The sequence below is a fragment of the Ranitomeya variabilis genome, chromosome 4 (assembly GCF_051348905.1).
Source record: "Ranitomeya variabilis isolate aRanVar5 chromosome 4, aRanVar5.hap1, whole genome shotgun sequence".
NCBI lineage: Eukaryota > Metazoa > Chordata > Amphibia > Anura > Dendrobatidae > Ranitomeya > Ranitomeya variabilis.
This window is the reverse complement of record NC_135235.1, coordinates 523,195,782-523,212,540: the sequence shown is the minus strand read 5'-3', so window position 1 is coordinate 523,212,540 and position 16,759 is coordinate 523,195,782. Positions and strand designations below refer to the sequence as shown.

The window sequence follows — 16,759 nt, the reverse complement described above, 5'->3', positions numbered from 1 at the left end:
TGGAGGGTCTATGGTATTAGGGGGTGATATGGAGGGTCTATGGTATTAGAGGGTGATATAGGGGGTCTATGGTATTAAGAGGTGCTATGGGGGGGGTTTATGGTATTAAGGAGTTGATTTGGGGGGGTCTATGGTATTAGGAGGTGATATGTCGGGGGGGGGGGTATGTGCCCCAGATTACAATCTGGTTTTTGCTTTTTACACTCCTGGATCTCTCTGCAGCATTCGGCACTGTGGATCACCAGCTCCTCCTCACTATGCTTCACTATATTGGACTCCAGGATATAGCGCTCTCCTCACTACACCAATGCCTCTACCCTGTGCCCGCCATTGCACTGGTTGCCCATCCGCTACTGAGTCCAATATCAACTTATCTCTCTCACACACAGCACTCCACCGTTCAGCACCACCCTACGTCTCCTCCCTTGTCTCAGTCTACAACCCTACCCGTGCCCTCTGTTGTGCTAATAACCTAAGACTAGCATTTTCCATAATCCGAACCTCCCACTCTCATCTCCAAGACTTCCCGCAAGCTGCGCCAGTTATCTGGAACACACTACGAAGGACAATAAGGTTAATTCCCCATACCCACAGTTTTAAGCTTGCCCTCAAAACGCACTTCTTTTAGACTGGCCTATTACCTCACTTATATAACTATTTTCGTTTTGCCTTTACAAAACTTTCTTCCAAATCAGGACCCTCGTAGCATCTGTTTGTTCACCCTCACTTGCACTTAATAGCCCCCTGTACCTGCACTTATACAGATAATGGCTGGTGACCAGGTCATGCAGTTATGTGAATACCCTATTATATATTGAATTGTGTTATTCTGTAATGTCTTTATTATCTGTACAAGTCCCCGTTAAAATTTAAATGCTGTTGAAAATGTTGGTGCTAAAGAAATAAAAAAAAAATTGTTATTATTAGGGTATGTTTCCACGGTACGTAAACGCTGCTTGTTTGACGCTGCAGCGTCAAACAAGCAGCGTCCAGATGTTCCAGCATAGTGGAGGGGATTTTATGAAATCCCGTCTCCACTATGCGTGGAAACCCGCACGCGGCGGCCCTGCGACTCCGGACATGCTGCACGTCTTTTCAGAACGCAGCATGTCCGTACACCTTGCGGGGATGCAGCGTCCCCGCAAGGCATATCACAGGGCCCTATGGCGAGGGGTGCGATGATCCCGGATGTGTACTGTACACATCCGGCACCATCGCGTCCCATTAAGGGGGCGGGGCTTAGCGCCGAGCGGCTTCGCCACTGCGGCGATCCCGCCGGCGAAACGGACCGTGGAGACGTACCCTTAGGAAGTGATAAATCAGTAGTATAGGGGGTATATGGTATTAGGAGGTACAGTAATATATCAGTGATCTGGTAGAAAGAAGTGATACAGAGGATATGCTTTATTACAAGGTGATTACAGGGAATCTGTCTCCACATTTGACCTATCTATACTATTAATATGGGCATACAGGTTATAGACTGCTGGGAAAAGTCCTCCCTGTGTGTCATTTATCACTTTATATAAATGACCACGTCCAGGCTCTGGGGAGGACGCTGCATGGAAGATAACTCTGCCTCCAGAGATTATTATACATGAAGGGGAGTTACCAGTGTGAGACAGGTAACTAACACAGAACAGGAGAAATGAAGCTTTTCTTCTTGCAAACACATTTTCCCCACTGAGCTCTGTTATATTGCAACAGTATTACAACCCTGTCTCCCAGTAAGTTGTGAGGTTGCGTGCCCACGATCAGGAGTAGCAGCATTTTGGACGTCTAACATTTGTATTGTGTCCAAAACTTTGCGTTCTACATTACAAGCACAGTGTATGGGATGTATGGCAATCCTGTACCCACTGTATAATAACATGTATACCCACATGTATAATAAGCTCTGGAGGCAGAGTTATCTCCAGGCTGCGTCCTCCCCAGAGCCTGGGTCACTTATATAGCATGATAAAAGATGATTTGTCAAAATTATGGCATCTGTTATGAGACACACAGGCATCACACTCCTCAGCAGTCTATAGCCTGTATGCCCATATATAAGTAGCTTGGGTCAAATGTGACAGATTCCCTTTAATCTGTTAACATATTGAATTGTATTATGTGTTGAGATTTTGCCTTTGTTCTTGTTACAGATGAAAGCTCCTTTGACCAGAAAGCAGCTGGAGGATGTGTCAGAATAACCCTGATGAGGAGGTGAGACTCACTGCACAGTGTAGGTGAGGGGGATATTAGGGAGTGGGCAGTGGAAGGAACATTCTTGTGGAGTTTAGGAATGGTGGGTCACTGCACTTATAGGGGATACCATTCCCAGAAACCTTTACAACTTGCTTATTAGAATGTGTAAAACAAAAAAAATCGAGAAGATTAATTTCTACATGTGAATATTTGTGGTTTAGTTTACACCATGTTCCAAATTATTATGCAAATTAAATTTTTCTTGGACTTTCCTAAATGGTTGATGCAAATGACAGTCAGTCTAATAAAGTCATTACCCGTTAGTTAGGGCTCCCCAACCTGTAGCTCGGGAGCCACATGTGGCTCGCGGCCCCATGAATTGTGGCTCGCAACTGTCTGCCAGCTTGATGCATTAGGTCCAGGTCTAGCAAACAGGTATAAAGAGCACATCTCAAAATGGTGAATTTTGTGAGTAGCCCTGCTCAGAATTTCAGATCTGGATGGACATTTACTGGTCTTAGGGGTTTAGAGATGTTTTAGGTATGGTACGCTGGAGGTTTGTACTACCTGTACAGTGTGTTGGGAGAATACCCCCGGATCTCAGTGTACTGCTCTGGAGTGATTTCTGTGGAAAAACTTTGGTTACCATTATGCCTGTAATGGGGGCTTTGGTTGATACTACTTTGAAGGAGGTGGGAGCTGGATGTGGCGCACGACCTTCTATTAGTGCTGAATGTTGCTCGCGACCCTCTCTCTAAGCTGAATTTGGCTCTCAAGGTCAGAAAGGTTGGGGACCACTGTGTTAGACTATACATCGAATTTTATTGAAGAAACCTCCCAATGATAACAGTATAATCTCCAAAATGAATAAAAACTCAAAATGCACTGTTCCAAATTATTAGGCACGGTAGAATTTCTAAACGTGATATGTTTTAAAGAACTGAAAATGCTCATTTGTGGAATTTGCAGCATTAGGAGGTCACATTCACTGAACAAAAAAGCTATTTAACTCCAAAACATCCTAACAGGCAACGTTAGGCTACGTTCACATTTGCGTTGTGCGCCGCAGCGTCGGCGCCGCAGCGCACAACGCAAACAAAAACGCGGCAAAACGCACGCTAAAACGCTGCGTTTTGCGCCGCATGCGTCGTTTTTGGCCGAAAGTTGGACGCAAAAAAAATGCAACTTGATGCGTTTCTTGCGTCCAACGCTTGCGGCCATGCGGCGCAAAACGCAGCACAACGCATGTCCATGCGCCCCCATGTTAAATATAGGGGCGCATGACGCATGCGGCGCCGCTGCGGCGCCCGACGCTGCGGCGCTGACCGCAAATGTGAACGTAGCCTTACATGTTAATATAGGACCCCTTCTTTGATATCACCTTCACAATTCTTGCATCCATTGGACTTGTGAGTTTTTGGAGAGTTTCTGCTCGTATTTCTTTGCATGAAGTCAGAATAGCCTCCCAGAGCTGCTGCTTTCATGTGAACTGCCTCCCACCCTCATAGATCTTTTGCTTGATGATACTCCATACGTTCTCTATAGGGTTGAGGTCAGGGGAAGATGGTGGCCACACCATGAGTTTATCTCCCTTTATGCCCATAGCAGCCAATGACTCAGAGGTATTCTTTGCAGCATGAGATGGTGCATTGTCAGCATGAAGATGATTTTGCTTCTGAAGGCACAATTCTGCTTTTTATACCATGGAAGAAAGTTGTCAGTCAGAAACTCTATATACTTTGCTGCAGAGGTCATTTTCACAACTTCAGGAACCTTAAAGGGTCCTACCAGTTCCCCCATGATTCTGGCCCAAAACATGACTCCTCCACCTCCTTGCTGACGTCGCTGCCTTGTTGGGACATGGTGGCCATCCAACAACCATCCACTACTCCAACCATCTGGACCACCTGGGGTTGCTCGACACTCAGCAGTAAACAAGACTGTTTGAAAATTAGTCTTCATGTATGTCTGGGCCCACTGCAACCGTTTCTGCTTGTGAACACTGTTTAGGAGTGGCCGAATAGTAGGTTTATGCACCACAGCAAGCCTTTGAAGGATCCTACACCTTGAGGTTCGAGGGACTCCAAAGGCACCCACAGCTTCAAATAACTGTTTGCTGCTTTGTAATGGTATTTTGGCAGCTGCTCTCTTAATCCAATGAATTTGTCTGGCAGAAACCTTCCTCACTATGCCTTTATCTGCATGAAATCTGTCTGTGCTCTGTTTCAGTCACAAATCTCTTCACAGTATGATGATCGCTCTTAAATTTTCATGAAATATCTCGTTTCATACCTTTTCCAAGTTTTTGCACTATTTAACGCTTTTCAGCAGCAGAGAGATCCTTTTTATATCCCATATATTGCTTGAAACCTGTGGCCTGCTTAATAATGTGAAACATCATTTTTAAGTAGTTTTCCTTTAATTAGTATCGCCTGGAAAACTAATTATCATGTGTTTAAGATTGATTTCAGTGATAAATTGAGCCCTGACACACAATACCATCCACGAGGTTATTTGAAAAACAAAATAATTAAATCTTCATCACAGAGTATCCTTATTTACATGGATGGGACGGAGCTGCAGTACTAAGTAGAGCCTCTGCAAAGTGTTTACTGAGCAAAGTCCGTGCAATGATGGGGATCACTGCGGCCTCCTCAGTCTGGATGGTGGGAGTGCTAGTCAGCTGAGAATACATCAATATTCAAGTTTGAAAAAAGAGAAAACATGAAATAGCATTTTAAATTCTACTGTAAAGTTCACCTGCAGCCAAAAATGAAATCTTCACATCCCAGTAGAATCTACTTGTATAGTGTTATGCTTTTACTCCAGTGTTCAGCTGTGTTATTCAAGAACTGTGAATATCTATGTATTCACAGTGCACAGTGCCACAGCTTCGGTCACTTCCCAGCATACAGGTGAGCATATATCACACCTGTGTTTTCTCCTCCCTTTATCCCTGTGACTGGCCTTCTGTTATCAGGCACCGCACGTTTTCTGTTAGAAGCAGTGAGGCATTTAGAGATGGAAAGGCGAGAAGAGCCGTATACAGGAGTGGCTATACCCTTACATCAGGGAGTCCAGGGAACTTAGTTTGGTCTTCATATCACTGAGGAGGAAGGTCCTGGCAGGGCTGTATCTAGATAGTAATAATAAAGATTATGGATAGCCGCAAAAAAATATTACATTTTTGTTTCTAGCAGAGTTATGCAGGACTGGCAAAGAAAGACCATGGATCTTAAGCCTTTATTCTTAGAAGTACTTGATCTCATCCTTTACATGGGCTGATGTAGCATCACTGATGTAGTGAGCCACGTATGGACTGTATTACACGACTACACTCATCTGGTCTGTGGTTTTACAACTTGAAAATGATTTGATAATCGCTGATGTGGTATTTGTAGCTTAATCTAAACCATTTATCGGCTTATTATTTATCTAGGAGTTTATCACTGTACGTGTACAAGACCCCAGACTGCAGAATGAGGGATCATGGACGTCTTATGTGGATTATAAAATATTCCTTCATGTAAGTCCTTATTTTTCTAATGTTGGAGTCATAATAGAGGATATACAGGGTCACATACAATTCTTACCATAATTATATTTATGCCTAAATCTTCGGTCCCATATCCCTGCTCCTGTAAAGTTGCATAGTGGTTATATTGCTGGTCACACATGTTTCTCATAAATATAAAGAACTAATAAGGTGAATGGATATATTAACACATTGACTGAAAAGGTGAGATCTAAGGGTAAGGCCTGACAGGGCAGCAGCAACGTGGCTGCAATGGAGGAGAAATGTGGTGACATACAGACGTGGCGGTTAGTTAAATGGGTGCCTGATTTAACGTCTGTTTCCCCTGGAAAACTGAGTTTACTGGGGGGTTTTTGTATGAAAGTTTTTTCTTTAATGTACGGGATCCAAGAAGTATCGTTTCTCCTTGCGGAGAGTGACATGTTAAGCATGCCGAGGTGAGGAGACTTAAAGCCGCAATGTTCCTCTGGGAAATATGCAAATTGTCTCTTCAGAGAAGAAGAGGACTAGAATTCTAGTGCCACCTGTTGGAAGTAGCAATCCTAACAGTCAATGTTGACCCTTTAACGAGCCTTGTCACATGACTTAGGGCCTCTCAAACAGCCAAACCAGATCTCCACTTTGCACTGACGAGGGGCAGTACCCCGAAACAGTGTCTGCAAATTGAGATCTGGTTTGGCTCTTATCCTATGTTTTCCCAATGCGGCACACTTGTGACAGCAGTCGTGTGCATATATGCTATGTAAGGTGTATTGTATTCACTATACATACTTTTGTGGTCACATTATTTTTGGGATGTTGTATGGCTTGCCACTAATATTTGCTTGTGCTTACTGACTAGACCCATATTATGGTGTACATGGGCCATTATTGAGCTTTTTATAAATATAACATTGATTATTTAATTTGTTTCACTCTATGCCTAATTGGCCTAGTTCTTTGGGGGTGATGGTTTATTGGTCATGTTATATGTATTTTACATGTTTTTAAATGTTGTTTTGTCTTGAGGTGCAATAAAGGTTTTTTCTTATATTTTACTATGTGGATGTGCACACCATTATTAGTGTAATCTTTTTTTCTCTTCTCTCGTACTGTGTTTTATCAAGACCAAAGTCAGTGCAGCCATCTACAAGGAAATTTTAGAGCACTTCATGCTTCCCTCTGCCGACAAAATTTTTGGAGATGGAAATTTCATTCTCCAGCAGGACTTGGCACCTGTGCTCACTGCCAAAAGTACCAGTACCTGGTTTAACCCCTTTTCGACATGCGCCATAGTAGTACGGCACATGTCACTTCTCTTCCTTTGAAGTGGGCTCCAGCGGTGAGCCCAAATCTTTCCTGGCACATGTCAGCTGTTTTGAACAGCTGACATGTGCCCGGAACAGCCGTGGGTGGATTTGCGATCCAGCCGTGGCTATTAACCCGTTAAATGCCGCTGTCAGACTGACAGAGGCATTTAACGCGCACTTCCGGCCATCGGGCCAGAAAATCTTGTGATTGTGGGTCACCAGTGGGTTGGCATGACAACCAGAGGTCTCCTGGAGACCTCTATGGGTGTCACTGCCGGCTTGCTGTGAGCGCCACCCGGTGGACGGCACTCATAGCAAGTGAGGTATTCTGCTACATACAGGTAATCTGATAATCGCCTGTATGTAGCAGAGCCGATCGGGTTATTGCAGCTTCTAGTCTCCCATAGAGACTATTGAAGCATGCCAAAAGTAAATGGAAAAAAAAAAGGTTTTTTTTAAAAAATATAAAAGTTCAAATCACCCCCCTTTCGCCCCATTCAAAATAAAACAAGAATAAAAATCAAACATACACATATTTGGTATCGCTGTGTTCGGAATCACCCGATCTATCAATTAAAGAAAAAAAAAGGATTAAGCTGATCGCTAAAAGGCATAGCGAGAAAAAAGTCAAAATGACAGAATTAAGTTTTTTGGGTCGCCACAACATTGCAATAACGGGCGATCAAAAGATCGTATCTGCACCAAAATGGTATCAATAAAAACGTCAGCTTGGCACGCAAAAAATAAGCCCTCAACCCGAGATCATGAAAAATGGAGACGCTATAGATCTTGGAAAATGGCGCAATTTTTGTAAACATTTTTTACTCGGACTCCCATGACAGCACGACGAGAGAGGGGATCCGCCCATTAGGAACAGGAAACCTACAGATACAAAAGGGCGGCACCTCTCCCCTGCATCAGTTGGTTTCCTGTTCCTAAAGGGACGGGTGCCTACAGATTAGCTAAAGGAGCCCAGGCCGGCCGGACCGAATCTGGTAGCGGGGGGGTCTCCTACCTCGGCCGGTGCGGAGAACCCTGGAGACGCCACGGTGGTCCTGGCTGGACTGCACGCGGTGGCGTTCGCAGCAGGGAGCGGAGTCCGGAGGATTTCCTGCCTCCATCAGCGTCGGCGCCGGTAAGTATACCCATTGGTGGTGCAGCGGTGCGGTGAATGTGGGGTGCCGGCGTCAGGGCTGCCTGGGTGAACTCCCGGAGCGCTGCGGTCCGTTCCCGGCGTCCTGCACCGCTCTCAGCGTGTGCTGGAGCGTTTCCGGGTGCAGTGACGTGAGGGGGCGGAGTTAGCAGCCGCTTCCGGGTCGCCGGGTGTCTGCGCATGCGCAGTCGATCCAAGATGGCGGCGCCCATAGCATCCTGATGCCGGTTTTCTCCCACATGGTTCCTGCCTCCCTGCGGTATCCTGAGCCAATGGGGCAGCGTCTGACCTATCTGCTGACCGGATCCAAGGGGGATTTAAGCAGGTGACAACTACAGAGCCCTGCTTTTGGTCGCAAATCATCATGGAGAGTGGTGGTGAGCAGCAGCAGCAGCTGGATGAGGTGCGTCAGAAGCCCAAAGACAAAAGCGACCAGTCCAGTCGAAGAAGCTCGTCCGCAAAAGGTTCCAGAGCTTCGGCTAGGAAAGAACCCCCTCGTATTCCGGTATTTACTTTGGCGCACGGGTAAGTGATCTACGTGAAAGTTCACTCTGTGACACAGGCCCCCTATACTTTATCATTCTAGGGGAAGAAAAGCACGGACAAGTCAAGGCATAAGGAATGTGCCCTCTGTGGGGTCCCCTTACCTGATTCTTGCCCCCAAAAATTATGTGCCCCCTGTATACAACAGACGGTGAGGTCTACAGGAGTGGTTGGGTGGAAGTGACATTAGGTCAGATAGTATTTATCACCTATATTGTCCTCCCCTAGGTGGCGGAAGAATCTGTGAGTGCGGCTAACCTGAAAGAAATGATCCGTTTGGAAGTAAGGGAATCCTTACGGTCCCTGTCCCAAGCGGGAGGTTCCAAACATAGGACCCCTCTGGACTCTAATTCTTCGGAGGAAGAAAGAGAAGAGGGTGCCTATCACTCAAGTCCTTCCTCCTCTTCATCAGATGAGGAGTCTGGACGATTCTGTCTACCCCTGGATAGAATTGACAAAGTCGTCAAGTCTGTTAGAGGCACAATGGGGATAGAAGAGCCCAAACCGCAGCCCTCAAAGCAGGATATGATGTTCAGCGGATTGGATCGTAAGAAACATAGATCTTTCCCGGTGAACGAAAAAATCCAAGACCTGATTCTCCGAGAATGGAAGAAACCCGAGAAAAAGGGTTCCTTACCGCCAGCGTTGAAACGCAGGTACCCTTTCGACGATCCGGTTGTGGAAACATGGGATAAAGCCCCTAAGCTGGATGCGGCGGTGGCAAAAGCGTCGAAGAAGGCCTCATTGCCATTTGAGGATATGGGGACCCTCAAAGACCCCCTTGACAGAAAGGCAGATGCTTTTCTTAAAGGAACCTGGGAGACGGCGGCAGGATCTCTAAGACCAGCAGTTGCCGCGACTTGTACAGCCAGGTCTTTAATGGTCTGGCTGGATCAGTTAGAGTCCCAGCTCAAGGACGGCGCTTCCAGAGATTCCATTCTGAAGGCTTTACCAACAATGCAGAATGCTGCGGCCTTTCTGTCAGACGCATCTGTGGACTCAGTCAGGATGGCGGCTAGAGCGGCAGGACTCTCCAACGCGGCTCGTAGAGCTTTATGGTTGAAGTGCTGGTCTGGCGACATTCAATCCAGAACTAAACTCTGCGCCATTCCGTGTAAAGGAGAATATCTCTTTGGACCAACTCTGGATGAGTTGCTGGAGAAAGCGGGGGATGATAAGAAGAAATTTCCCAATCCATCTTCAGCATCCTACCGCAGACCCTTCATTAAAAGGAGATTTGGTCGCGGGAAAAAACGCGGATCCTCACCCTCTAGAGAGAGTTTTAGATGGGAGGACAGACGCGGAAGAGGTACGGGCTATATGTTTCGCCGTTCCTCGAAAGAACAGAAAAAACCGGACCAATGACTAGCGGTCCCCGTGGGGGGTAGACTGTCAGCTTTCTCATCAGCTTGGTTTGACATTACAAACAGTAAATGGGTCCGAGGCATCATAGCAAAAGGTCTAAGACTTGACTTTGATCACTGGCCTCGAGATAAATTTAATTTAACCCCTTTACGTTCCTCCCCCCTTGAGCAAGCAGCCTTGGAAGCAGAGGTCACAAACTTATGCTTCAAGAATGTTTTGGTTGAAATTCCAGTATCAGAAAGAGGGAGAGGATTTTACTCTCCTCTCTTTCTGATCAAGAAGCCAGACGGATCATTTAGAACGATCATAAATCTTAAAGGCCTTAATAATTTTCTGACCAATGAATCGTTCAAGATGGAATCAATTGGTTCAGCAATAAAAATGTTGTTTAAACACTGCTTCATGGTAGTTGTAGATCTAAAGGACGCGTACTATCATGTCCCAATACATGAAGACTTCCAGAGATTCCTGAGGGTAGCTGTGTCAATGGGGGGACAAATTCGTCATTTCCAGTTTAGAGCTCTTCCCTTTGGCTTATCAGCGGCTCCTAGGGTGTTTACCAAGATAGTGGCCGAAGTCATGGCACACTTACGAGAGTCTGACATCTTAATTGTCCCCTATTTGGATGATTTCCTTATAGTTGGGAATTCAGCAGACCATTGCCTCTCTCAGCTACAGACAACCACAACCAAACTTGAGCATCTGGGGTGGATTGTGAATTATGAAAAATCCCGATTACAGCCCCAGAAAATACAGAGATTCTTAGGACTGTTGTTAAATTCAGAGACCCAACAGTGTTGTCTTCCGCCCGACAAGTTATTACACATCCAACAACAGGTGTCTAGAGCAACTGATAATCCATCCATGACACTTAGACAGGCTATGTCACTGTTAGGATCTCTAACCTCGTGCATTCCTGCTGTCCGGTGGGCCCAATTTCACACCAGACCCTTACAATCCGAGGTACTGGTTAATGACAGAATCTTGCAAGGCTCCTTGCAGAGTCAGATTACTTTGGGTCCAGAAGCACTGACATCTCTTAGATGGTGGCTAGTCACTGACAATTTATCGGCAGGAGTTCCCTGGGTGACACAGGCGACACGTATTGTAACGACAGACGCTAGCCCTTCAGGTTGGGGAGCACACATGGACGACATGATAGTTCAGGGTCTATGGGACCCCTTAACATCAGCCTCCTCCAACCAAAAAGAATTAATGGCGGTTGAACTGTCAGTTAAAAAATTACTCTCATATCTGCAGGGTCACCACGTCAAGATCCTCTCGGACAACCAGGTGGCGGTCGCGTACATAAATCACCAAGGTGGAACTCATTCCGAATCATTGATGAGGGTGACAGATCGTCTATTCCAGACTGCGGAAGACCATTTTCTATCTTTAACCGCACTGCACATACGAGGAAAAGAAAATGTAAAAGCGGACTTTCTAAGCCGCAACACCCTGAGACAAGGGGAGTGGTCTCTAAACAGTCTTGTGTTCGACCAGATTGTCCACAAATGGGGACATCCAGAGGTGGATTTATTTGCCACCAGGGACAATCGAAAGACAGTAAAATTCTGTTCCCTAAATCCCAGGGAGAATCCTCTAGCGGTAGACGCCTTTCTGATCAGTTGGAACTTTCGGCTGGCTTATGCGTTCCCCCCGCTGGCCTTGATACCTCTGGTAATCAGGAAGATAAGAGAGGATCGGGCAAGAGTTATTTTGATTGCCCCATTTTGGCCCAGAAGGGCCTGGTTCACCTGGCTCAGGATCATGTCAGTGGAGGACCCCTGGGTGCTTCCGGACATCCCAGATTTGCTCCACCAGGGTCCGATCAGCCATCCTCAAGTAAAGAATCTCCATTTAACGGCATGGAGTTTGAGAGGGCGTTACTGAGGGACAAAGGGTTCTCCCCAAATTTGATTGAAACCCTTATGAAAAGTAGGAAGCAGATTACAACAACAATCTACGCTAGAACCTGGCGGAAATTCCTGGCCTCTTCTGACTTTAATTTAGAAGAGGGAATACCTATAAAACAGATCTTAGAATTCCTGCAAAGGGGCTTAGAGCTAGATCTATCCACTAGTACCCTAAAAGTACAAGTCTCGGCCCTAGGGGCCTTGTTTTCCTGTAACATCGCCAATAATTATTGGATCTCAAGGTTCATTAAAGCTTCTAGCAGGGCTAGACCCATACATAAGGATAGATCTATGCCGTGGGATCTTAATCTAGTCCTGTCAGCATTGACTAGAGAGCCGTTTGAACCATTACAATCAGCTTCAATCAAGGCCCTATCCCTTAAAACAGCATTTCTGGTAGCGATAACATCTGCCCGTAGGGTAGGGGACATACAAGCTCTCTCCAGAATTTCCCCTTACAGAGTTTCTGCCAGATAGGGTAGTCCTCAGACCGGACCCAGCCTATTTACCAAAAGTGTCATCACGGTTTCACAGGTCACAGGAGATAGTTTTACCATCCTTTCTTCCCAATCCCTCCAACCCTAAAGAAGAGCTACTCCATACACTAGACGTTAGGAGATGCCTGTTACAATACATCTCTGTTACTGATACATGGAAAAAAGATAATGCGTTATTTTTATCTTTCCAAAACCCTAGAAAGGGACTCAGAGTATCAAAGTACACACTAGCGAAGTGGATTAGGGAGGCTATCTCTTTGGCTTATACTGCAGGTGGGGGTCCGACTCCGCAGAATCTGAGGGCGCATTCCACCAGAGCCATGGCTACATCCTGGGCGGAAAGATCTGGAGTATCAATCGACCAGATATGTAAGGCGGCCACATGGTCATCCCCGTCCACCTTCTTTAAACACTATAGGTTGGATTTAGGGGCCTCCTCTGATCTCACCTTCGGGTTAAGGGTGCTGCAAGCTATAGTCCCTCCCTAAGGTAGTGTTACATCTCTGTAATTCTCTCGTCGTGCTGTCATGGGAGTCCGAGTAAAGCATTAAGCTACTTACGGTAGCGGCATTTCTCGGAGGCCCATGACAGCACCCTTAGTTCCCTCCCTATTCACGTGGGGGTTGCACCTCCTATAATGTATATATCTCACGTATGATACCCAGTTCCAATATATGGGTTATAATATTGTATATAAACTGTATATAATGTATATTTTTGTGTGCCACTAACCGCGGTAGTCCTCTCAAGGCTCTGAAATACAACTGATGCAGGGGAGAGGTGCCGCCCTTTTGTATCTGTAGGTTTCCTGTTCCTAATGGGCGGATCCCCTCTCTCGTCGTGCTGTCATGGGCCTCCGAGAAATGCCGCTACCGTAAGTAGCTTAATGCTTTTCACAAACTTTGGATTTTTTTTTCAACACTTAAATAAAAAAGAACCTAGACATGTTTGGTGTCTATGAATCTGGACAATCATAATGGCAGGTCAGTTTTAGCATTTGGTGAAGGAAAAAAAAAAAAAAAAACATTGTGGAATTGCACTTTTTCTGCAATTTCACCACACTTGGAATTTTTTTCCCATTTTTAAGTACACAATATGGTAAAACCAATGGTGTTGTTCAAAAGTACAACTTGTCCTACGAAAAGCAAGCCCACAAGTGGCCACATTGACGGAAAAATAAAAAAGTTATGGCTCTGGGAAAAAGGGGAGTGAAAAACAGAAATGCAAAGATGAAAATGGGCTCTGGCGCGAAGGGGTTAAAAACAACAGTATCACTGTGCTTGATTGGCCAGCAAACTCGCCTGACCTTAGCCCCATAGGGTATTGTCAAGAGTAAGATGAGACACCAGACCCAACAGTGCAGATGAGCTGAAGGCTGCTATCAAAGCATCCTGGGCTTCCATAACACCTCAGCAGTGCCACAGGCTGATCGCCTCCATGCCACGCTGCATTGATGTAGTAATTGATGCAAAAGGAGCCCTGACCAAGTATTGAGTGCATTTACTGAACATGCATTTCTGTAGGCCAACATTTCAGATGTTAAAATAATTTTTTGAAGCTGGTGTTATAAAGCATTCTAATTTACTGAGATTTTTGGGTTTTCATTGGCTGTAAGTCATAATCATCAACATTAACCGAAATAAACACTTGAAATAGATCACTCTGTTTGAGGCGACTCTATATAATATTTGAGTTTCACTTTTTGTATTGAAGAACTGAAATAAATTAACTTTTTGGTGATATTCTAATTTTGTGAGAAGCACCTGTATATATCTGAGGGCATCATCTAGGGTTGCAAGTGTGCACAATAAGGGTGCACAGCAGCAGTAAATCAAATAGTGCTGCAAGTTTTCCTTGTTTTTCTATCTCCATTGTGCTTGTTCCACAATGCGGGTTCGGCCTTATCCTGAGATAATTCTTTGGTGTTTTTTTGTACATATAGAGGAAATGATTTATATCATGGGACATCTTATTGCATCATATGGTGCCCATGCTGCTATGACTGTTATGTCTCATATACATGATCTTTCGGGCATCTTGTGCCTTCCCAATCCAGAGAAAACTGACACACGCAGCTTCTTAAGAGAGTGACTCTGTAGGCACACTAATGTTGGCCATTAATCTTGTCACATGGTCTCCTTCATGGGTTACGAATGCCAGGATATAGCTGAACAGAATATCAAGGGGAGAATTGTTGGAAAAAGTTGTGTTTTAGATGCATCACGGATTTCTGTGGGCCTATTGAAGGGTAGGGCAATTAATTTTTGTGAGCGGCCAGATGAGCATCTGTCATAGAGTGCTGAATCAATAGATGGAACTTAATTCTGCTCAATATTTTATCAGTTTAAAATAATCAGTAAATGATATGGTTTTGATTATCTGTTCTTGGTGTACGTGGTGCAGTAAGCTTTATTCTAACATGTTTCAGCAGTTCATCAAGTAGTTGAAAAATTAACTGCCCACCCCTGTGAAATGAATGGATCCACTGTACGTGAGGCCCAAATATCTCTTCACCCAGACCATCAAAGGCTCTGGAAACCATATGGATTAAACTGCGCTGCTGGGGAACACTTAGTGTTTTACGCTAATTGTCTAGCGTTTCCTATTCAGATCACTTCCTCCAGGTTATATGTCCTTCCCAGTCATATGATCGCATAGGTCAGTTTTTTGCTTGCCCTAATTGAACTTCATGTCTATATATAATTGTATGTCATCAACTGTGTATATTACCGTGGTTTTGTTCTGATGAAGTTTGAAACACGTTAACCAATAAAATACAGAAATTGGTTCCTGTCTTTTCATCATCATTCAGTGGCAGCGCACTTTCACCCATATAGCTTCCAGTGCTTTTGATTCCTTCCTCGTGGGTCTGCTGCAGCCAAAGCCTCTTTCGGTGGTTGTGTGCACACGACGACTGAATCAGGTGAGCATCATAGTGCATATTCTTTTCCCAACCATCTTCCCAAATAAGACCCTGTTGCGCTTTTTGTCCCTTCCAGTTTTTTTTTACATATCTTATTTCTCCAAGACCATAGTGTGCTTCTGGAACAGAATGAGACTCACACTTTGGGCTGGGTGAAAACTTATGTGGGCTCTTTAATGAGGCTTCAGGGGCTGCTTACAATGGACCTAAAATGTTATCATCGCTCAGGTAACTGCAGCCGGTATGTTACTATGTGCTTATTGGGCAGCACTGGCATTTTGGGAATTTGTGTGCTGCTCAGGCATGCACATAGTGAGGATTGCTGATAGACGGGTGTGTATAACATAGCATCTGCATCTACCCAGGTAGGTGCACCACTTCTTATTAAATTTGATTTCCAGCCCTTTGGCTGTCCCTTTCCATGGGACAGATGGGGCCCCCGGGCAGTAATTTCCCCAGGGCCTGGCCTATTGCATTTTTATATACTACTAGCTGTACTACCCGGCTTCGCCCGGGTTAATGACTGCTGTTAGCAAAATAGAATGTGTTAACAAAAATTTATTCTGCACACAAAAACCACAAAACAAATAGATAGAAATGTAATTATTAAAAGGCAAAAACTAAGCAAATAGAAGCATTTCACAACATATATTAGCTTTGTTATACTGAGAATGTCTTTGTTGCCTATATTAACCAATCAGAGCTCAGGTTAATTAACTGTAGCAAAATAGAAGCTGAGCTGTGATTGGTTGCTATTGGCAGCCTGATAAATCCCCAGCCAACAGGAAGCCCTCCCCCCTGGCAGTATATATTAGCTCACACATACACATAATAGACAGGTCATGTGACTGACAGCTGCCGTATTTCCTATATGGTACATTTGTTGCTCTTGTAGTTTGCTTATTAATCAGATTTTTATTTTTGAAGGACAATACCAGACTTGTGTGTGTTTTAGGGCGAGTTTTATGTGTCAAGTTGTGTGTGTTGAGTTGCGTGTGGCGACATGCATGTAGCGACTTTTGTGAGATGAGTTTTGTGTGGCGACATGCGTGTAGCAACATTTTGTGTGTTGAGTTGCATGTGACAGGTTAGTGTAGCAAGTTGTGTGCAGCAAGATTTGTGCATGGCGAGTTTTGCGCGTGGCGAGTTTTATGTGTGGTGCATTTTGAGTATGTGCAAGTTTTGTGTGAGGCAACTTTTGCATGTGGTGCAACTTTTGTACATGTGGCAATTTTTCTGTGTGTGCAAGTTTTGCATGAGGTGAGTTTTCCATGAGGTGAGTTTTGCACGTGTGGCGAGTTTTGCGTGAGCCTAGTTTTGCATATGGCGAGTTTTGCATGTAGCGAGTTTT

General features: G+C 44.9%; 1 protein-coding gene across 9 annotated transcripts in view; it reads left to right on the top strand.

The window, feature by feature from the left end:
• SNX11 (sorting nexin 11) overlaps nt 1-16,759 on the top strand; it is a 32,141-nt gene that overhangs the window by 739 nt on the left and 14,643 nt on the right. For 2 of the 9 annotated variants that reach the window (XM_077252214.1, XM_077252215.1), the window contains exons 2-5: nt 2,145-2,205; nt 5,064-5,102; nt 5,627-5,713; nt 15,298-15,408. In XM_077252214.1, coding sequence (XP_077108329.1) covers nt 2,179-2,205; nt 5,064-5,102; nt 5,627-5,713; nt 15,298-15,408 — 264 coding nt within the window. In that variant the 5' untranslated portion in view covers nt 2,145-2,178. Of the gene's footprint in view, nt 1-222; nt 574-2,144; nt 2,206-5,063; nt 5,103-5,626; nt 5,714-15,297; nt 15,409-16,759 lie in introns of all 9 variants that reach the window. The other 7 variants (XM_077252217.1, XM_077252218.1, XM_077252221.1 and 4 more) reach the window with 5 other exon arrangements.